The 23,633-nt window shown below is 42.7% G+C and overlaps 1 protein-coding gene across 1 annotated transcript in view; it reads left to right on the top strand.

The window, feature by feature from the left end:
- Positions 1–23,633, top strand: part of WEE2 (WEE2 oocyte meiosis inhibiting kinase) — a 29,496-nt gene continuing 5,863 nt past the window's right edge. The window contains exons 1-10 of the mRNA XM_068973312.1: positions 1–345; positions 6,772–6,968; positions 8,921–8,972; positions 10,973–11,145; positions 13,166–13,287; positions 19,526–19,672; positions 20,268–20,375; positions 20,504–20,589; positions 21,431–21,601; positions 22,459–22,601. Of these exons, the coding sequence (XP_068829413.1) occupies positions 1–345; positions 6,772–6,968; positions 8,921–8,972; positions 10,973–11,145; positions 13,166–13,287; positions 19,526–19,672; positions 20,268–20,375; positions 20,504–20,589; positions 21,431–21,601; positions 22,459–22,601 (1,544 nt within the window). The remainder of the gene's footprint in view (positions 346–6,771; positions 6,969–8,920; positions 8,973–10,972; positions 11,146–13,165; positions 13,288–19,525; positions 19,673–20,267; positions 20,376–20,503; positions 20,590–21,430; positions 21,602–22,458; positions 22,602–23,633) is intronic.

Consider the following 23,633-nt stretch of genomic DNA (forward strand, 5'->3'; position numbering starts at 1 on the left):
ATGGGTGACAACGATGAGCACAAAGAACTGAAGCAGAAGTTAAACTTTTCCTGTTGTGAAGAGGATCATGAGAACGAGGGGCAGAAGGAAGCACAGGAAAGCGACGAGGCCCAGAGTCCAACCCCAGAGAGGCCTAGAGGTCAGGATTCAGAGGCGAAGCTCACACCTCCCAGGATGCCCCTTAGTAACGAATGTGACCTCAGCGCACTTCGCGAAAGAGACCAAGCTAGTCCAGGTCAGGGTCTCGGGACTCCAGTGGCACACTCCCTGGCACGCCCTGAAACACCACCAGCCCCACCAGACAAGAGCAGGCTGTCACACTGCGAGAGCCCCTTCACTCCCAAAGTAAGTCCACTATGGGGGGAGAGGGAGCCAGGCTACCTAGGCCTGTGGTCCTTCAGCTCAGCTGATAGAGATTGAGGGTGCAGTCCTAGGTGTGTGGCGGATGTGCTTCATGCTCTGTGTATGTCTTCAATTACGCATTTGCTGGTGAAAATGAACAGTCGAAAGCTACCAGAAAACAGGATTGTCTTGCTATCTGTCTACTGAAAACCATTGCTGTAGGCCCCAGATAAATCTTGGATGGGGAAAACTTTCCTAGTGAAAGAATATTGGAGCTGGAACAAATAGAGGTCTATAGGCCAACCTGAACCCTGCTGTTGTTTAGTCGCTAAGTCATGTCCAACTTTTTGTGACCCCCACGAGGCTCCTCTGGCCATGGGATTTCCCAGGTAAGAATACTGGAGTGGGTTGCATTTCCTTTTCCAGGACATCTTCCCGACCCAGGGATCAAACCCATGTCTCCTGCACTGGCAGGCAGATTCTTTACCACTGAGCCTCCAGGGAAGCCCAGCCTGTACTCTACCTATGAGAAAACCAAGGTCTTAGGAGAAAAACTGGCCTGTTATTCAGCCAATGGCAGTGAAAGGACTGGATACACAATCTTTGGAGCTTAGTCTATTGTTCTTTCCATTATGCCAACTGGCTCTATTTTTCTGTGATTATTTACTATTATTGCCTAATACGTTTACCTCACTGTTTGAACATATATATATATATCTTTGCTAATGCTCTTTTCAGAAAGAAGTCCTCACCCTTTCTTGGTCTAGTGAGGAACAGGCTCTTATAGGTGAACAAAGAGGTGACATTGATACTACTGTATAAGTTGAGGATGGCAAACAAGCAAAAGTCCCGAGAAAGCATCTTCCTTTCTTTTGCTGGTATCATGCATTCTGTTAAAGCTAGGATTGGGCAGGGGTACCTCTGATAGACTGGTGCCATGGCACAAGAGCCTTAGGCCTGGAATTAGCTCTGCTTCCTGCTGGCTGAGCTTGAGGCACTTAAGATTATGGTAATAGCATCTCTGCTTCCGATGGCAGCACAGTCACTGTCAGAGGTCTCCTTTGTACCTGCTGAGGGTGGCTGCCACATCTACCAGGAAATACCAGGCTTCCTGTCTGAGTGGTAGGCAAGCTACTTTCATACCTTCATGCATCCATCTGTGGGGTTTTCAATGGTCCCGATAACCAATCAATCATCTATTTATTTTTTGAGAACCCACTGTGGGCTGGGAGCATATGGCAGTCTCCAGGAGGGGAGATGTGTCTGCAGATACCACGTGGTAGGTGATCCAGGGATGGTCAGAGTTCTCTGGGTGGATTGCTTCTCAGTGGCTGGTTACGAAAGAAATGAAAGTAAAGCAAGTATAAAAAGGTCAATGAAAGTAGGTATGCTTTTAACACTTGGAAATTAGGGGGAGAGTGGATTGAGAGCATATGGTTCTGAGCAAGAGTGCACAGGCAAGGAGGCGGCATGGTATGTGTATTTTCATCCATTCGCTGAAGACTTTTAACACCTTGATACGCTCGCAGACCTTCTGCTGATAAGCCACGCGCTGCCTCAGCAAGCGCTTTCAAAATGGTGTGAGGCAAAAGCTCATTGTAGTTTTTGCCTTGCATTTCTCTAATAATTAGTGATGTTGAACATCTTTTCATGTGCCTCTTGGCCATCTGTCTGTCTTTTTTTTTTTTGACAAATGTCTATTCAGGTCTTCTGCCCAGTTTTTGATTGGATTGTTTGTTTTAATGATATTAAGCCTCACGAGCTGTTTGTCAATTTTGGAGGCTAAATTTCTTGTCGATCGCATCATTTGCAAATGTTTTCTCCCTATCTGAGGTCTGTTTTTTGATTTTGTTTATGATTTCCTTTGCTGTGCAGAGGCTTTTGAGTTTAATTAGGTCCCATTTGTTTATTTTTGTTCTTATTTCCGTCATTCTGGGAGACAGATTGAAAAAGATATATAATAGTAAGCAATAGTAAGTTAAGGTCAGGTATGCTAGAGGAGGGGTAGAGTGGTGAAAACTAATGAGGCATGAAGTCTCAAGACAACCAGGGAACCTTTCCAAAGAAAGCAATATTTGAGAGCAATCTTACAGAATGAGTTGGAGTTTGCTAGGAAGAGAAGGATCGAGAACTCAAGGCCGGGGGAAAAATATCTACCAAGTCCTGGAGGAAAAAGATCATGCCACACCTGGAAAACTCCATGTTATTCAGAGCAGCAGGGGTCTGGGTGTGCGAGAGGGCAAGCAGAGGGGCCAGAGTAGGTAGGTAGGTAGGAGCTTGACCAGGATTTTATCCCAAAAGTGTTGAGAGAGCCGTTAAGTGGTTTTGGTCAGAGACATTTTTGAGAAATCATGACTTTCATGTGAAGGATGGAATGGAGTGGGAGAGACCAGTGAGGCAGGGCAGTGTTCCCAATAGATCTGTTGAGAAAAGAGAAGGGCCTTTTCTCAAAAAGGCCTGAACTAGGACAGTGGTGGACTGTGGTAAGCTGAGAGATGTTTAGGAACTGGTAACTGACTTGAGGGAGGGGTCGCCGGGAAAGGAGTGGTCTCAGGGGCTGTGAGGCTTCCTGCTTGTCTGATTGAGTAGGTGGTACTTTGAATCAAGGTAGGTGACATTAGAGGATGTAAGGGTTTGGAGAAAGAGATATGGTGTAAGTTGTTCGATACATGGCTCTACACTGCAGGAAAACAACCCCAGTTGGAGAGCTATACTTGGATATCACCGGTATTTAGGAAGCTGTTGAAGCCATGGGTGTGTTTAAGTTTATGTAACGTGTCTGCCAGAGTAAGAAGAGAAGTGGTACAAGTTAGGAACTCTAGAAACACCAAGATTTAAGGGACAGAAAGAAAACAGAGCTTGGGAGGGAAACTGGAAAGCAACTGAAAAAGTACACACTTTATGAAAAATATAGCTGGGATCACGATCAGAGGAGAGAGGCCAGGGTGATGGTACTTGGTGATGTTATATTAAACATGGGCTTCCTGGGTGGCTCAGTGGTAAAGAGTCAACCTGCCAGTGCAGGAGAAACAGCAGCTGTGGGTTGGATCCCTCAGTCGGGAAGATCCCCTGGAGAAGGGAATAGTAACCCACTCCAGTATTCTTGCCTGGAAAGTCTCATGGACAGAGGAGCCTTGTGGGCTACAGTCCATGGGGCCGCAAAGAGTTGCATGTGACTGAACACACAGCACACATGTACTAAAGACAGGGATGCAGAGCGAAGGAGGGTTGGCTTAATTCATCCTTGCTGCAGGGACAGGACCAGAAATCATGTGAAATGACCAGGTTACCACAAGGACTTCCTAGCAGAATTATCTAGATATAGAAGAGTTTCCTTAGGAGGTAGCAAGTTCCCTGTGGCTAAATGCATGGAACACTAGTTGATGACTAGTGTAGGAATACTGTAGCAGGGATTCAAGCGTCAGGAAGCTAACAGTTGGTTCAGTTCAGTTCAGTTCAGCCGCTCAGTCGTGTCTGACTTTATGTGACCCCTTGAATCACAGCACGCCAAGCCTCCCCATACATCACCAACTCCCGGAGTTCATTCAGACTCATGTCCATCGAGTTGGTGATGCCATCCAACCATCTCATCCTCTGTTGTCCCCTTCTTCTCCTGCCCCCAATTCCTCCCAGCATCAGGGTCTTTTCCAATGAGTCAGCTCTTCGCATCAGGTGGCCACAGTATTGGAGTTTCAGCTTCAGCATCAGTCCTTCCAATGAACACCCAGCACTGACCTCCTTCAGGATGGACTGGTTGGTACTAGGCCTTAAAAGTCTTTCTCAGTCCCTGTGATGTGTGTCTTACAGGAGGTTGCCACCTTCTCTCACCATCTTCAAAAGTCAAGGAGCTAGTCATCAAATTTCCTTACTTTCTCTTAATCACCTGTCATAAGAGCTGCTACTTACACAGAACTAGCTGTACTCTATGGGACACACTTTTACTTTCCACCTGGTCCTCTTTCCATGTTTTCAGTCTGTTTTATTTTCAAGCAGAGCTCATTTTCATCATAAATCTTCTTGCAAACTGTATTCTTTGGGATTTCAAAAGGATTACTCATAATTCTATCACTCTGGCAATAACGTCTGTATTAATATCTTTCCCTATATTTTAAGTGGTGTTCACAAAATCAGCCCTCATATTTCTGGACTAGGAATTCTGGTACTGTCTGCCTTGATACAAACACTTTCCCTTACTTTTAGCTGAAAAGTTTCTAGGCCCTTTTTGTTGTCCTTGAATTGTATCAACTGGAATTATGTGCCCTGTTCCAGGAGTGGGTGCCCGACTGCTTCATACACAACAGGTGTATTTTATTTTCTGTGATAATCAGCATCACACACACACACACACACACACACACAACTGTTTCAGAAAATGATTTACTATAATGCTAAATTCGCTTCCTGAATCACATTGACCATTGAGAAATACCATATTGTGTAGTTTTATTTCTTTTGACCCAGTGCTCAACAGTAAACTTACAGTAAACTTATGGGAAAGTTGATTGTTGTTGATGGCTTTGAACAATGATAGCCCCAAGGTTGTTGACCCTCTGAACTCTAAGACCTATGTAGTTAGTTAAGTCGCTCAGTCGTGTCCGACCCTTTGCGACCCCATGGACTGTGTAGTCTACTGCATCTGTGGGATTCTCCAGGCAAGAATACTGGAGTGGGTTGCCATTTCCTTCTCCAGGGGATCTTCCCAACCCAGGGATCGAACCCAGGTCTCCCGCACTGCGGGCAGACGCTTTAACCTCTGAGCCACCAGGTGAGCATAAGACCTATGCAAGCCCTTATCAGAACTCTTCACGGAGTCCACTTTTTCCTTCATTTAAAACAATGTTAGGTTACTATGTGTACTCTGTTGCTTCCTTCATTTCTGCTTCTATTAATCATTTAATGAGTATTTATTAAGTTCAGGATACGTTCTTCGTAGACTCACATTTTAATTACCTTTCTATGTAGTGAGTCATGTTGTAACCTAGCTTCAGCTTTCACACTCAAAAGTCATGGGCAGAGACAATCAAAATGGTAGAATTCCTTTCGAAAGAGCCTCACAACACAATGGCTATAGTTAGGCACTCAGTTGTGTCCTACTCTTTGTGACCTCATGGACTGTAGTCTGCCAGGCTCTTCTGTCCATGGAATTCTCCAAGGAAGAATACTGAAGTGGGTAGCCACTCCCTTCTCCAGGGGATTTTCCTGACCCAGAGGTTGAACCCGGGTCTCCTGCACTGCAGGCGGATTCTTTACCATCTGAGCCACCGGGGAAACCCAGAGTAATTATACTGTGAGGTAATATCTTGGCCCCCGGGTCTACTACTGTCCTCTTGAATCTATAACACACCCATTCCTCTGGCTCCTGGTGCTTAGGTCATGATAGCATGCTGCTGTCTCATCAGAATTCTTTGATTTCTTACCTCTGTGGTTTGATTTAATTCTGGTTAGGTTTTAGGCTGGTGCTCTTTTACTGTACCCACTGGGAGTAGTAAGTCCTGCACATTTTCCTATGGATTAGTATGCTGGTTACAGCCCTTGCAGAGCCTTGCATCTTAAGGGCTTAAACTATTCTTTTCCAATCTTTCTACCCCATTTCATGGAGCTCCTCTCAACTGGTGCTACATTTTAAGTGGAATTGGAAACTTCTTCCATGCTTAGTCTATGAAATCTTTCCCTTACAAAGTGGTTGTGAGCTGCTGACTAGTGGACTTCATGTTTTTTAAGAACTGGAATGCATCCTTCAGCACCTAGCCCAGCAAGAACCCAGGTCTCCAGAATTACAGGCAAATCCTTTACTGTCTGAGCCACCAGGGAAGCCCACGTGCTACTTAGGAGGCAACAGATATTGGAATGAATGACTGAGGGGAAATTAAAAGATACACTCTGGGAACCAAAGTGCCGGGTCTTTTAGAGTCATTTGTGTTTGTCTAAGCTTCAGTGTCGCCTTTAAAAAGCTGGAGGTAGGACTAGAACTGGTGGTCTCATAGCTGGGTAGCCAGAATTGCCCAGGGGAAGGGGGTGGAGCTTGACACAAGTAAGTACAGATTGCGTGAGAGTTGTACACCAACGTGAATGTACTTACTGCCACCGAACATATTGAACGTAACATACAGGTAAGTATGGTTAAAATAGTATGTTTTATATTCTGTGACTTTTACCACAATTAAAAAAAAACATTAAAATGAAAGTACAGATTGCTGTGTGGATCCCAAGAATCAAGATGTCTAGAGGTAGTCTGGGGATCTGTATGTTTCACAAGAAGACTAGTCACCATGCAACTAGTTTGTACTGTACCAGGTACCCTCTAAGATCCCTTTCAACAATAGCTTTTTTTTTTGGTTCAAGTGTTAACTACCTAACTGATACAGAATCTTTTTTTTTTTTTTTTTAAATTAACTCCATTCTGATGTGCCTTTTGTCATCCTCATTCAGGGCCAGGTGAGCCAGTCAATGATTTCTTCAACAGGGAAGCCTCTCCCCCGAAGCTCTAAGCATCTGAAGCTCACACCCGGCCCCTTCATCGATGAGATGACCTCCTTGGCTCTGGTCAACATTAATCCCTTCACTCCGGAGTCCTATAGAAAACAATTCCTTAAATCCAATGGCAAGAGGAAAACCCGAGGCGATCTGTAAGTATCCTGTTATGACTCTTGAGAACTGGTCTTACTATTGTCCAAAGGAAAGGAGATTTGTTAAAGACTAGCAATAAACAATGTCTGTTTGAATGATAAACATCATGTTTATGTATCCCCTCCTTCCTAAATGTCAGTGTTGGCTATAACCTTCTTCATCACAGAGATCCTAACACCTTTCCATAACGAAGTGCACGGTAAAATACTTTCTCTTTGAAAGAGCAGAGCAGAGTAAGTGAAGATCTGACTTTAATATTAGGAAGTCGAACAGGCGGTGGAATTGCTCTCAAGGGCTCCCCTCTGGTTACAGTGAAGCTTGCAGTTGGGGAAGGAGTCGTTCTCATTTCAGAGAGTACATTGCTGTTTTGAATTCAGTGGTATGACTGGCAATGAGAGCTACAGAGCCAGAATTCGAACTCCTCTGCAGGTGATGGAAGATTGGCTGAAGAGAAAAAGAGCGTTGCTTTTGGAGGTGCTAATAGATGCAAAGCTGACTAGACTACTCTAGAAAGGTCACTCGGTGGCAGAAATTGGCTATATAAGGAGTTTGCAGATTACTCAGGGGCTTTTTTTTTTTAAGTGACCCTATCCATATGTGAGGGAGTGAAGGGGTACTTGCTTTCATTTTAATTTATTTATTTTTTGGCAGCATGTGGGATTTTAGTTCCCTGACCACGGATGGGAGAACCTGCGCCCCCTTTAATGAAATGAGGAATCATAACCACAAGACCATCAAGGAAGTCCCTCAAGGACATTTCTTTATCTTCAGTGCTGCTTTTTTTTTTAATAGAATGGAAGCGCCTCTAAAACAGGCCAGTCTTTTGTGCTCAGATGTACTCAGCAAAATAAAGGTAGAACTAACAATCTTAAAGTCTACAGAGCATTTAATGTGTTGTGTTCTTTTGGAATCAGTGACCCTAAATTAATCAGCCTTGTAGCCAGAATAGGTTTTTCTCAATACTGTTTCTTGGATCTTAAGTAAATAGGACTCAAGCACAAGTACACTGGGTCTATTCTTATTACTGTGTATTCCACTGGTTTTTAGCTCTTCAGGATTCTTTGTAAACCTGCAGAGTGAATGGATTCATCTCTCACTGAAGCTAGCAGGAAAAGACTGCTGATTTGAATTCCTGGCTCTGAAAGTGATGATGCTTTCATAAAATCACTTAATGATTCTGAGAGGGTATTTTCCCTTCTTTTTCATTGTGGTGGTGTTATTTTATAAAGATCAGAATGTAGTATTAAATTTAAGTCACAAGTTTGCCTGCATCAATTTCTTTGTGTGACTATAATGTCCTCCATTTGCCATTCTGATCCTGTCCTTGTCCAGAAAAGAAACCTAACTGATCTAGAAACTGAAATTTTGCTTAAAGATTCCAGAATGCATCTGCTCATGCCAAAAGAGAATATCCATCAGAGACTTCAGCTTATTGAAAAGTAATTGAAAACATCTTAGCTAGGATTAGAGTGCATTTTGCTATGCCTACAGTCAGCTCGTGAGCCTAAGACGGGCCAGGCTCTGGGGAAGGCAAGCAGGGCCTGGGACGCGTTATACTGTGGGGGAGAACAGCCTTAGAGTTTCTCACATGTCCTGTAAGCTCTCTTGACTCCACATCTCAGCATACCTTGTTCTATTTGTCTGAAACCCTTTTTCTTTTCTCTTAGCTGGCTCCTCATTTTTGGAATCTTAGCTTATATATCCTCTTTTTTGCAGAAAGGCTTTTACTTTCAAAATAGAGTACATAGTACTATCTAGAGTAGCCTTCATGTCTTGTTTTTCATACTGTCCTAGGTTCTTGTATTAAAAAGTTCTGTTTATTCCTGCTTCTAAAAATAGATTGAAGAAGGAGAATAATTGTCTTATTTACTTGTACTGTACCCAAACCTAGCACAGTACCAGGGTCCGTAAGTGTTAATCATACATTGATAATCATTTTTTTCCCCCCAAGTGAGGAATCCAGTCCAGGAGAAGGCAAGGGAGAACAAGGGCTGCCTGCTAAGGTGAGCACTGCTCTTTGGACCAGCTGTTGTAACACAGCCATTTCATTCTAATACCTCTTCTTTCTCCCTCCCTTCCTCCCTCCCCAAACCTTGACACTTGTAGTAAATATGTCTTGCAGGTGAATTTATCTGGACTGTTATCAGGGTCTATATTCTTAGCTAGTTGTTACTTTTTCAGGCAGTGTCTAACATCTATACTGCTGAATCATTACCTTGGACTATTCTTAAATTCAAAGCTACTGTTTCTGTCTTTGATCTGGGGGAAAGTTCTGTATTGCTGGGGTACCGAAGTAAAAGGAACATCAAGATATCTAAGGTCCAAAAAGAAAAAAAGAAAAAAACTAGAAAAATAGCGTAAAGCCAGAGGTTTATATGTAAAAGTTTTAGCTCTTAAATGTGTCAATATTTACTGATTTTATAATGTTCAGAATCTTTGATCTAGTATCACTCATTTGATAATCTAAACTAAGAAAATAATGCCGTAAATATTACCACCAGAGATGTTTGTTTCAGCCTTAACTATAAGAGCAGAAAAAGAAAAGAAAATAGAGGAAGTATCAAATATCCAGTAATAGAAGAATGGTTAAGTAAATTAGACCATAAAGTCAGTGGAATATTAAATTGCCATCAAGATGACATGTTGGACGTAGGCATGTTTTCATGATGTTATAATGTTCAGTGTCCGTACAGGGCAGGGAGGAGGATGGGGAAGAGGTGATATGGATAGTAAGCTGGTACTTGGTGTCTGAGATGAGGATATAAGGGAGCAGGTAAGCACTACCAGAGCCTTCAGGCCTCTGATCAAAGGTGAGGATTCCTCATGGGAAACAATTAGGTCTGTCTCATTCTATGGCATCATTTCACAAAACTAATCTTACTGATAGAGGAGACAGAGAAAGGGCTGGCAGCTGGAGCAAGTCCAGAGGTGGAGGAAATTGAGCTTGAGATTGGTAAGGGCAAGGAAAATTATCGATCTTGTTGATGAAGACTGACTGGGCCTGGATGTTGAAAATGAAAAGCTGGTAAGAGTCAAGATTTTTTAAACATTTAAAAAATGTAGCTTTGTCTACTGAGAATCCCCCTCAGATTCATTCGACCAGGTTTGTGCCAATGTATGGGACTGCTGAGAGAAGATTGGTTTTAAAGTTAGATGGGAAAAGTTCTTGCTAATGGAGATATTGGGAAAAGGTGATTTCACAGAGATGAATCAGTTTGAACTGAGATTCTTATAAATCTGTGGATATTTCCATCATCATAGCTACTGTTTACTGAGAATTTATATGTATTCATGATACATGTAATTTTCATACAATATTTGAAAGGACCATGAGACATAGTTGCTCTGATCCTCATCTGACAAATGAGAAAACTGATACAGGAGTTCAGTGACTTGGCTCGAGTTCCTTACCTAGAAGAGCAGTGAGTGATGTCACGGTTGGCCAGTAGGGGGAGCGGTTGCTGTAGCTGAGCACACAGTCTGAAATAAGTCAATTTGACAATTTTGTTCTCTAGACTAAGGCGTTGGGGGAAGCAAACTAAAAAGTATGTTTATTGCACTTAAGATGAAACATCAGCAGTCAGAGCGTGAGAAAAGTAAACAAGAGTCAAAGAGAGGTGTTCTGTTTGGCATCCTCCTCCAAGAGCCCGTCACTCCTTTCCGCTGAGGACAGTAGCTTTGGCTATGGGGGCAGTGTTCCCTCTAGGGACAAACATAGGGAAGAAAACCCAAACAGGAAATAATACAGAGTAAGGTTTAATAAGTTAGCCAAGAGAAGTGTCGGTACAGAGTTGTATGGAAGGCTATAAAGGGCACAGAGAAGGTAGTCAGCAAGTGTGGCAGGGCGGTGGGAAAGGGGTGGTTCTTGCCACCATGAATATTGACACAGACAGACTCCAATGGATTTGCCTCAAAAGTCTTTTTGGAAACTTAGGGAAATTGAGGGATCTAATATGCCTTAATTTTATTCTAAAATATTTCACTTTTTGCTAAAATATTTCAGAGATGTGTTTTACGAGAAACCAACATGGCTTCCCGCTATGAAAAAGAATTCTTGGAGGTAGAAAAAATTGGGGTCGGGGACTTTGGTACAGTCTACAAGTGCATTAAGAGGCTGGATGGATGTGTTTATGCAATAAAACGCTCGACGAAACCTTTAGGAGGATTATCAGATGAGTGAGTACCTTTAAAATGTCCTATAAATACACACTTGGATTTATCAAAACATTTTGAATAAGAGCACTGATGTCATTTGCTACTTTTCAAGAGTCAACCTTACCACTGAAAGTTGTCTCACATTTGTAACCTTTCTGAATTTTCAAGATCAGAGATAAGTTATTTCCTGAAATATACCACAAGCAATTGGAATTGTGCTGTGGTTTTTTTTTTTTTTTTTTTTTTGTATTTCTCATGGCTTTTACTGCTGGTCTTACTACTTTTTTTTCTAATGAATGGATTTAGGAAAGGATCTTCTGGTATCTGTTTAGTTCATCAGAAATACTACCAACCAGTGAGTTATTGTTAACTCACTGGTTATCTCTCAGTTCAGTTCAGTTCAGTCGCTCAGTCATGTCCGACTCTTTGCGACCCCATGAATCACAGCACGCCAGGCCTCCCTGTCCATCACCAACTCCTGGAGTTCACTCAGACTCGCGTTCATCGAGTCAGTGATGCCATCCAGCCATCTCATCCTCGGTCGTCCCCTTCTCCTCCTGCCCCCAATCCCTCCCAGCATCAGAGTCTTTTCCAATGAGTCAACTCTTCGCATGAGGTGGCCAAAGTACTGGAGTTTCAGCTTTAGCATCATTCCTTCCAAAGAATACCCAGGGCTGATCTTCTTCAGAATGGACTGGTTGGATCTCCTTGCAGTCCAAGGGACTCTCAAGAGTCTTCTCCAACACCACAGTTCAAAAGCATCAATTCTTCAGCGCTCAGCCTTCTTCTCAGTCCAACTCTCACATCCATACATGACCACTGGAAAAACCATAGCCTTGACTAGATGGACCTTAGTCGGCAAAGTAATGTCTCTGCTTTTGAATATGCTATCTAGGTTGGTCATAACTTTCCTTCCAAGGAGTAAGCCTCTTTTCATTTCATGGCCGCAATCACCATCTGCAGTGATTTTGGAGCCCCCCAAAAATAGTCTGACACTGTTTCCACTACTTTGTATTAATAATAAATTCAATAGTCAAGTTTGAAAAACTCCAAGCCAGGAAAAACTAACAAAAATTTAAATTTCATTCCTAGAACTAATTGTTCAAAAGTTCTTCCTTTTCACAAGGAAAATAAGTATTTTCAGATTCAGTCATTGCTTTTTGTGAACTCTGGGAAATATAATACTAAAATGCTGAATCTGAAATTAGTCTTTGGAATTCTTCATTTATATACTAAAATCGATCAAGCACTGCATTTTGCTTCTTTTTTTGTGTGTTGGATTTTCCATTCTATAATGGACATCTGTCTTCAGGACTGTCCCTGTGGCTACATCATACCAGCAGAGTTTAGTACTGACTATAATTAAGGCTTCCCTGTCATCTCGGTGGGTAAAGAATCTGCCTGCAATTCAGGAGAAACGGGAGACCCGGGTTGGATCCCTGGGTCTGGCAGATGCCCTGGAGTAGGAAATGGCAACCCACTCCAGTAATCTTGCCTGGAAAATTCCAAGGACACAGGAGCCTGGCAGACTACAGTCCAAGGGGTCGCAAAGAGTTGGACATGACTGAGCGACTAAGCACACACATAGCAACTGTCTAGCTTTCATAGGGATGGTAGAGGGCCCATCACAATGCCCACAATCAAGTCCATTTCTTGTTAAGCCCATCAGGGTTTTTAGATTGTGAAAATTAGAATCAAAACAAGTCTGCTCCTGAGGTAATGAACACCTAAGATTCCTCTCTACATATATCCTGTTCAATCAAAAAACTGTGGGCTTGGGCCCAGGACAACCAAGGTTCTGGTCTTAGATCTGCTATCACCAGCTCAACTTTGGGCCAGTCACTTAACCTTTTAAAGGCTTCATCCTTGTCACTGTATCATATAGAGGAGTTACAAACATTAAATGTGATAAGATAGTAAGTAAGCAAGCAGTGAGCATTCAGCAAATGTTCTGCCACTGTGAATAATGCCTCATATCTCGCCTTTAAAGAATTTGTATGTGTATTGTTTTCAGTTTCCTCAGTGCTTTCCCATCTCTTAGGACTCTGGCTATGCATGAAGTTTATGCCCATGCAGTGCTGGGACACCACCCGCATGTGGTTCGTTACTACTCTGCGTGGGCAGAAGATGACTACATGATCATTCAAAATGAATACTGCAATGGTACGTATGTGGGCTCATATCTATGGAGAAGGAGGATTAGCTTTTAAGTCTTTGGGGAAAAAACTCTTTGCTTCCTTCTTGTACTTAATAGCAGGTATAGCAGAATCATATCTAAAAGTCTGTACTACTGGTTTGCTTGGAAGCAGAGAGCTGGAGGAAATGAGTTGGGCTGGAAAGGAATCTCAGGCTTATGCTATTAGGTGTTTCTTTCAAAGCTGATGTGTAGTTGGTACATAGGAGCTATCACGTCCTTCACACTTTAATACTTAGAAAGCTTTTATGCTAGTGGTTTGGATGATAAATCATCTTTTTACCATTTACTAGGTGCTCTAAAAGATGTAAGCCATAGTCTCTACTATTTTGGAGGAGGGAGTGGTAAACTTACATAGCCAACTTTTGATTAATTTGGAAGTGGATTCCTGTGTTTGGGGATTGTTCACGTTTCTTGCTGCTGCTTACTTTGGAGCTTTAAGTGTTCTCACAAGAGTAGGGGCATGGGGTGGGGTGCTGGGACTGAAATCTAGTGATTCAGATACATCCTCCTAGGTCCTTCAGGACTATGTGTACATTGTAACCAGTAAAACTTTTTTCTGAGCTACTTAAATCACAAAGCATGGTCCTTTGGATTAACATATTTCTAACTCACGATTTAATAGTTCTTATCTATAATTAAGGGGTTACATAACAGCAGTTATGTATTGTTATTCTTGGAAATGCATTTTTATCAAAACGTCTAGTGATATAGTAGGAAAGAGCTATCAATTGGATAGAAGCTCGTCATTGTTTTAGGATACATCCACATTTTGTAATACGTATTTTAGCCCCAATAATTTGTAGAAGGAAATAGAAACCCACTGCAGTATTCTTGCCAGGAGAATCCCATGGATGGAGGAGCCTGGTGGGCTACAGTCTATGGGGTCACGAAGAGTCAGACACGACTGAGAGACTTCACAATACTGGATAATGGCATCCCCTCAACATATACACCTACCCTGAGTTTTTTTTTAATGGTGCAGTCTGTCTTTGGGTAAGTTTAGTTACCACCAGACAGACTGGCTTTTGAGGACAGTGATCAGTGATAAAGCTTCAACACTGTATACATGATTACTTTCACCAGTAGGTGAGTAAATAACATGAGATGCTAGAAGCATAGAAAATGGTACACATATTCTACAAAATAATAATTTGGCATCTTCCTTGTTATTTCCTTATAGCCTGATTTTCCCATAGCCTTACTTGTGAACTTCATGAGTTTTTTTCTTTAATAAGCTCAGCCAAAATCCCTTTTTCTAATAGTTTCTTTGGGTTAAAACAAAATGGACCCTTTCCTTATACTTGTGATTGAGTAGTTGAGACCTTGTTTTTAATCATCTTCTCTTAATTTCTTCTTATCATAACCTGAGGGTCCCTATTCTTTTTTTCTTCCCTCTCTCTATAGAGAAGATTGATTTTATTTCCATAACATTTACCTATTAACAAAGATAACATCAAATTTAAAGATCAGTCAATAAAGCAAAATTAACTAATTTTAACCTGTGGGCAATGTAAAATTTTAACTGGGGCAATGTAAAAATTTCAAATTATCAAAAAGAATAAGATGAAGCAATCTATTACAAAATGATCTCATTCTTTTCAACATTTGAATATCTTCTTCGGGCTTGACACTGTATTAAGCTCTCGGGTGCAAAATCCTGTGGAGTGAGGTAAGTCCTTACTTCAAGAAGCTTTATTCCATTTGCTCTCTTATAATGAGCACAGAAAGTGGCCAGAGAGGGGGAATGTGGGCAAAGGTAGCTGGGAGTGTGGGATGGGCCTGAGCTTTAGAGTCGGCAGACTGGAGCTCAAAGCCCAGCTCTGTCACACAGCTCAGTTGGTAAAGAACCTGCCTGCCATGCAGGAGACCCCAGTTTGATTCCTGGGTGGGGAAGATCTCCTGGAGAAAAGGGATAGGCTACCGACCCCAGTATTTTTGGGCTTCCCTTGTGGCTCAGCTGGTAAAGAATTTGCTTGCAATGCAGGAGACCTAGGTTCGATCCCTGGGTTGGGAAGATCCCCTGGAGAAGGGAAAGGCTACCCACTCCAGTATTCTGGCCTGGAGAATTCCATGGACTATGCAGTCCATGGGGTTGCAAAGAGTCAGACACGACTGAGTGACTTTCACTTCACTTCAGTTCTCTCAGGATCACTGAGTCATCATTTAATCTCACTGAGTAAAGAGACAGTAATATTTACTTAATGGAGTCATTTGCGAAATTAGCAACGGTGTGTGTCAAATGCTAGCACATCATTAAGTCTGAATACACAGTAAGAACATGGTAATACTTGCTATTAGCATAGCCTGAGAAAATGTCATGAAGGAGCTAAGACTTGAACGAGACCTTGCAGGAGGATTCCTTGAGCTTATGGAAGCAGAGGGAAGACCAGCATGCAGGCTGGAAGCATGGTACTGGCCTTGCGTCTGGCCTAGTAGATAGAAAGGAGACTAAACAGGACTGAGCTGACCCCTGTAAGGACGAAATCAGACCAGCAAGGTGAAGTGTGGGAAGCCTGTAGTGGGCGTTGAAAGCCAGGCAGCGAGTGTGGACTAGATGTAAGATACTATGGGAAATCAGGGTTTGTTCATTGTGGTGCTTCAGTTAACTTCACTCAATACTTGTCAACTCAAACGTAACTGTGATTTAGCAAAATCTAATTCACATACATTGAACCTTTCAAATGTGAACTGATAATGGAAAATAAAGCATGCCCTTTTGTGGGACTTCCCGGGTGGTGCTAGTGGTAAAGGACCCCGCAGGCCAATGAGGGTAGACGTAAGAGACATAAGTTTGATCCCTGGGTCGGGAAGGCCCTCTGAAAGACGGCTCAGCAGCCCACTCCAGTACTCTTGCCTGGAGAATCCCACGGACAGAGAAGCCTGGCAGGCTGCAGCGCATAGGGTCGCACAGAGTTGGACACATGCAAATCTTGTTTGTCGTTGAGGATAATCCATGTTGAGACTCTTCACGGTGGTGCTGGTGGTCTAGTTGCTAAACGGTGTCACACTCTTGCGACCCCATGGACTGTAGCCTGTCAGGCTCCTCTGTCCGTGGGATTCTCCAGGCAAGAATACCGGAGTGGGTCTAAGTAAAGGATAAGAAATCCCAAGTGTGTGTCAGGTAGCCGGGGCTTCTTTCCCTCAGCCCACATCCTCCCCTTCCTCCTCCGTCTCACCTCTTCATCCTATGCCCTGTTTCCCAATACTCACCCTTACCCACCCATATCGACCCAAACCCCTCTACCCAGCCTCTCATAAGCAGTCAGGCTGGAACATGCATGGTGACAGTTTTAATTTCAATTATAAATTAGACGATGTAGATAACATAGATTTTAACTGTGAGAGACTAACAGTCATCTGATTTCCCTCTTGTCCCTCATAAACCCTGAACCAATCAGAAGTTTCCGCCCTCTCCGCCACCCTAGCCAAGGTCCCCTACAAGGTCACCTCTGGGCCAGCCTCAGAAATCTGAGGTCTCCAGTAGCCGGCTGATTCTGCAACAACCAGGCTTCTAACCGGCTCAGCGCTGGATAATTACTCTCTCCCTGCGTGTGTGTGTGCTCAGTCGCTTCAGTCATCTCCGACTCATTGTGACCCTATAGGCTGTAGTTCCGCAGGCTCCTCTGTCCATGGGATTCTCCAGACAAGAATACTGGTGTGGGTTGCCATGCCCTCCTCCAGGGGATCTTCCCGATTCAGGGATCAAACCCATGTGTCTTACATCTCCTGCTTTGGCAGGCAGGTTCTTTACCACTAGTACCACCGGGGAAGCCCAATCTCTCCCTAATCACAGTGTTTTCTTGTGACATCTTCTGGCATAGAAGTTTTACAGAGCACGATCCCCTAGAATACTGGTCTCACATTTGCTCAAGTGATATGACATCCAGAAGTTGGAGCACCATGAATACAGGTTATATTTTCCCACCAGTTAAGGGACTATTTTCCCAGCAGAAAAGTAGGCTTGTGTGGTTGGCAGCAAAGAAGCATAGTGAGAATACAAAAACATAAATAAGACGTGCTGTTGAACTGTTGGCCTGCTTTTTGCATTTCATTGTCAGAAGGTATTTGCTATTTCTTTGATTTGGCATCTGTTAGGTCTTATGAGCAGACAGGAAAACAAGGATATATTTTTCTGAAGTATCTTTTCTCCTACCAAGTGGGGCGAATACATTTATCTAAAGGAAGGAATTCAGCAACTCATCTCACAAAGATGGTTTGAAAAGAACTGCCCAGGAGCTGGCCATATTCCTCCTAAGGCACCGAGCCAACGCCAGGGGCTACCTTGGGTTACGGAGCTAAGGCTTCAGTGCACCCGGGTGGATTAAGAGGGATGAAGCTTACAGTTCATTCACTATTGCTATGTCTGTAAATGCATGAAAGTGAAGTGAAACGTGTTAGTCACTCAGTCATGTCTGACTCTTTGCGACCTCACAGACTGTAGCCCTCCAGTTTCCTCTGTACGTGGAATTCTCCAGGCAAGAATACTGGATGGGTAGCCATTCCCTTCTCCAGGGGATCTTCCCGATCCAGGGATTGAACCTGGGTCTTCCGCATGGCAGGTGGATTCTTGACCATCTGAGTCCCTGGGGAAGCCCCCTGTCAATGGCTACTTCTTGTTAATACTGTTTAGTAAAGAACAGTTCATTATGCTGTTCTACAAGAGTGTGTGGACGATCAGTTTTAGCTCAAGCAAAATAAGGATATTCTAATACAGTCATATGAATGAGTACTTTTCAGTAACTTCTCTTCTTCTGTTTTATCACTTGGCTAACTTTAACACTACCTATAGAGATTCTAAGTAATTGAAAGTGCTGCGATCACTGGTCCAGTTCCCCTTACTAAATACCCATCACACTTCAGGGGATTAGAAATCCCTATACTTATAATCTAAAGGAACATATTAAAGGAATGCTAAGTAACTCACGAAGCTTATTTCTTTCCATGCATTTCATAGGGGCCTTCACTTAGTCTTTTCCCTCTGTTACTAGGATAGACATTCAGTTCACAAAATACTGATTACATGACAGACCATGGGACAGGAAGGATGAATGAGCTGTGGGCCTGTCCTACAGGAACAGCCAGGCTAGTGGAGACCCAGGGGCTTTGATGCAACCTCCCTTTTCCTCCATCACATCTCATAAACTCATCTGCAAACTTAGCCTCAAGGTGGCTTTGTTTATAACAACCCCAATGCACTCTTGACTTATTCTTCCTTTTTAATGTCACCTACAGTTCATAAATTCTTTCCTAAGGACATTTCCAGGGAAAAACAAAAACCTTCTATTTAGCCCCCCCTTTTTTTTTGGTTTCTGAAAGGTGCTGAATTCTCCGTTCTGAATTTATTTGAATGTGGCAGTTCAACCTTTACATTCAATTTTACATTAGAGATTTTTAAATATAGATTTCCTTAAAAGTACAGTTACCACCTCAGACCCTACTGTTCTGATACACACCTGAAGGGGGGATTTACAGGCCTTATAACTGATGGGGGTCCCAGAATTCTCTAATTTGACTGAGGAGGCTACAGACAAATGCTAATTAATGAATCAAAAGGTTCAGAAGCATTCTAATACTTTAGGGCAGGGGCATCTGAGGTCAGGTAGTCAGATGAGCTCAGGGCTTATCTTTTTATTGATAGCAGTAATAGAGTTGATAAACACAGTGGCTCAAAGAGGGTTTAGGTGTACATGGAGGTTTTATATTTTCTTTGGGTCAGCCATCATTAAATGCTCTTATTTCGTGATATATGTTTTAATGGAAGGAAACTTGAAATCAATTACATTAAAGTTACTAATGGCCTATAATCACTAGCTTGACACCAACATGGAATTATTCATCGATACCATAGTAGCTATATGACTAGGCCTGACTGATCTTCTCTTGATAACAAGGTGAAGCTTTTTAAATGTTAGTTGGGGGCATACTCAAGGCAATAGAGCCACATATTAGCTACCTAGGATATAGCATTTTCTTTTTGCTCCTTAAAGGTCCTTAATTATTCTTTCCAATATGTTTGTGGTATAGACAGGGAGCTGATATTCTGTCTATGGGAGAGACATAATATCACACCGACACTGAAGCAGTTGAGACTTGTTCGACTGAGTTCATTCATGAGGAATGTATTGAATATGTACTAGGCTTTCATGTATAAGATTCACACCTTTTTCTCTCACTCGGTGGGGCTATTCTGTTGTTCTTTCCTAGGTGGGAGCTTGCAGGCTGCAGTAACTGAAAACGCAAAGTCTGGCAATCATTTCCCAGAGCCCAGACTCAAGGACATCCTTCTACAGATTTCCCTCGGGCTCAAATACATCCACAACTCCGGCATGGTGCACCTGGACATCAAGCCAAGTCAGTCCAGCTCTCCTCTGCTCCTCTGGCCGTATTGAATTCCTTCCCCATTATTGTCAGAATCTGTGCCTACATGACTGTCAAAGAGGCTGTTAGCTGGCAGAATCCCTCCACGTCCCTCTCCCCCTGCCCACATTTCAGTCAAACAGCTTTAACTACTTTCCCATTGCGCCAAGAGGACAGAAAGAAAAGACTCTCAGATAGTGAAGCCCAAGTATGAAAATAAGTATTGAATTTATTGCATAGATAAGAGACTCCATCCTGACTGTTTACAACTAGTGGGTTAAGGCACTCATTCATGTGAAATACAAGGAAATGTTGTTACTATCCTGTGTTGTTGATTATTTCTTTGTTTTGAGGTCACCAGCCTCTTCAAAGAGGTTTGAGGTTTAAGTTCCACTGAAATAGGTATTATCAATCGCTGAGCTGTTTGGAAGTAGTGTGAGAGATTCCATGGAAGAAAAGAAACCTGGGTAGTCTTGTTACCTGCACACACAGAAGAGGAGGATGATTGAAATGTCATTTACAGAAAAGAATCTTTGAGGTGAAAAGGTTTAGGAATCATTCCTTGCGACAGTTCTATATTTTTTTTCAGGTAACATCTTCATTTGTCATAAGATGGAAAGTGACTCTCCCATAGTCCTGGAAGAGGCTGAAAATGAAGCTGATTGGTTTCTCTCTGCTGATGTGATGTATAAAATTGGCGAGTCTGTTTTGTAACTTGATTGGTATACTCTTATCCTACAAAATGTATGCTGATGACTCTAATCCATTTATTCCAGTTTTAAGAAAAACATGCTTTGAAAGAACTCTACTTTTTTCTTTTTTTAGGTGACTTGGGTCATGTGACATCAATAAGCAATCCCAAAGTGGAAGAGGGGGACAGTCGCTTCCTGGCTAATGAGATTTTGCAAGAGGTATAGATTTGGGGAACAAAGGGTTTTTAATAGTCCATTGAAATGTTTGCAGAGAGGGTGGCTCAATCAATGGATTAATCAACATTTTTGCTGTTTTTTTGTAAAGTTCTTTTGCTATCTCTAACATTTTTTAGAATTCTTAGCATTATGAATTTCCTAGCAGGAAGGAAGCCTTTATTGGTCCAACCCAACCTTTATTATGAGACTAGCCTTTTGACAGCACCACCAGCCTTGGTCACTGAAATGGCCTTCAGTTATTGCTCATCTTTTAACATGTCTATGAGTCTGGCCTAGGAAGGATATAACTTTCTACAGGGTGATAGTTGGGGGAACAAAGAGGAGTCTTTCCTCTTTATGATCAGTCAATCTAAGTTTCAAGCCTTTTTGAAACTGAGGGAACAAAAGAGTGCTGAGATTCTGCCTCTGACTCTTGAGGGCAGCATATTTTTTAAAAAATTTTATTTAATTGTTAATTGGAGTTTAATTACTATACAATATTGTGATGGTTTCTGCTATACATCAACATGAACCAGCCATAGGTACACATACGTCCTCCCCCTCCTAAGCTGCCCTCCCACCTCATTCTCCATCCCACCCATCTAGGCCATCACAGAGCACCAGCTTTGGGTTCCCAGGACCAGGGCAGTATTACTCAGGTGGATTGATGCCCTGTCCTCTGTCTTCTCTAGGAAGAGACTACTAACCATAGCAGATATGGCCTGCCCACTGTGTCTGTTTAAGGTCGTGTGTGTTCAAGGAACTCTCTTACCAGTTGTGTTTTAGTCTAGACTCGCCTCACTTGGCAAACTAACCAGCCTTCCTGTCTTCTTCTGTTTTGAAGAATTATCAGCACCTCCCCAAAGCAGACACGTTTGCCTTGGGGTTGACCATCGCGGTGGCTGCAGGAGCAGAGTCGTTGCCCACCAACGGCACCGAGTGGCATCACATTCGTGACGGGAACCTTCCAGACATTCCTCAGGAGCTCTCCAGGGAATTCCACCAACTACTCAAGGTGCTGTCTCTTGTGAAGAAAAGATGGAAATGTTTTTTTTTAATGTCTTGGCAAATAGATGTCCACCTATTTCTATGTGTAAATCGTCCTTAGAGTTAGTTGATACTTATACTTACTGAGGAGCTCAGTGTTGGTCCTGTGCTAGGTAATAAGTCTATGCTAATTCATTTAATTCTCACAACAGTCCAGAAGGTGAATATTGCTATTCCAAATGCCAGTAAAGGAAGACTGAGTTTCAGCAAAGTGTTGTGACTTGCTCAAGGCTACATACTAAGTAGTGGAGCGGACTCTGAACGTTGCTCCTCAAATGGAAGGGTCAGTGTTTTCTTCATTATTTGACACTAATTGCTGTTTACAATGAGGTATTTTCTACTGTATTCCAGTCGTCTTAGGCTCTAGACATCCTCTGAAGACAAAGGCTGTAGGAATACTGTCATGGTGGGATATCCTTAATTAATTTTAAGTGAAAAATGGACACATGATGGAAGTAAGTGAGCTGAACTAGCAGTTGGGTAACCCAGGTTTTAGTCTTGGTCCTGTCAATAACTCGGACAAGCCACTTTATCTCAGGACCTCAGTTTCCTCTGTTGAAAATTAAGGCGTTAGACTAGTTCATCATTCAGTCAGCTTTAAAAGAGGATACTTGAGAAAGTCAAATGTATGGATGATGGATGCTATCACATAAGGATAGTATTTCTGTCCTGGGTGGAGCTAAGTTTTCATTTATTTCTTTCCTTTGCACAAAGAATTGAGTTTCAAAAAACCCACCAGCAGAAGCTGGATTGGAGTTGGTTGGGTGGGGAGATTTTCTCAAGAATGAAGCTTCTGTTTCCTCCCTTTTGGTCCCACCTCATCAGAGCATGATCCACCCTGATCCAGCAGGGAGACCATCTGCAGCAGCTCTGGCCAAGAGTCGAGTCCTCTGTCCCTCCCTGGGGAAAACAGAAGAGCTTCAGCATCAGTTGAACTTGGAAAAGTTCAAGACAGCCACACTGGAAAGGTAGATATTTGGATGCTGGAGTTGATGAAGAACCTATTTATGTGGTACTCACAGTGACAACAACTGCTCTGGTGTATATTCTCTATGGATTCAAGTGGAATACAATATTGTGACTCAGAGGCTCCTGCTCACAAAGAGGGGCCCTGTGTAACAAGGGGATGGATGCTCTGTGAGTAGACAGCTTGAGAGAGACAATTCCAGTTAATGCAAATGAATGCAAGGAGATACAACTGGTAAAGAAAAATTAGGATTCTAAGTGACAGCAGTATTCAAGCAACTGGTAGATGACGACCCAAAGTAAGATAACCACAACTAGGGTGGGAAGGGACCCATTCAGTTCAGTCCAGTTCAGTCGCTGTCATGTCTGACTCTGCGACCCCATGAATCACAGCACGCCAGGCCTCCCTGTCCATCACCATCTCCCAGAGTTCACTCAGACTCATGTCCATCAAGTCAGTGATGCCATCCAGCCATCTCATCCTCTGTCGTCCTCTTCTCCTCCTGCCCCCAATACCTCCCAGCATCAGAGTCTTTTCCAAAGAGTCAACGCTTCGCATGAGGTGGCCAAAGGACTGGAGTTTCAGCTTTAGCATCATTCCCTCCAAAGAAATCCCAGGGCTGATCTTCTTCAGAATGGACTGGTTGGATCTCCTTGCAGTCCAAGGGACTCTCAAGAGTCTTCTCCAACACCTCAGTTCAAAAGCATCAATTCTTCGGCACTCAGCCTTCTTCACAGTCCAACTCTTACATCCATACATGACCACTGGAAAAACCATAGCCTTGACTAGACGGACCTTTGTTGGCAAAGTAATGTCTCTGCTTTTGAATATGCTATCTAGGTTGGTCATAACTTTTCTTCCAAGGAGTAAGCGTCTTTTAATTTCATGGCTGCAATCACCATCTGCAGTGATTTTGGAGCCCCCAAAAATAAAGTCTGACACTGTTTCCACTGTTAGCCCATCTATTTCCCATGAAGTGATGGGACCAGATGCCCTAATCTTCGTTTTCTGAATGTTGAGCTTTAAGCCAACT

Source organism: Capricornis sumatraensis, chromosome 5 (genome assembly GCF_032405125.1).
Source record: "Capricornis sumatraensis isolate serow.1 chromosome 5, serow.2, whole genome shotgun sequence".
Classification (NCBI taxonomy): Eukaryota; Metazoa; Chordata; class Mammalia; order Artiodactyla; family Bovidae; genus Capricornis; species Capricornis sumatraensis.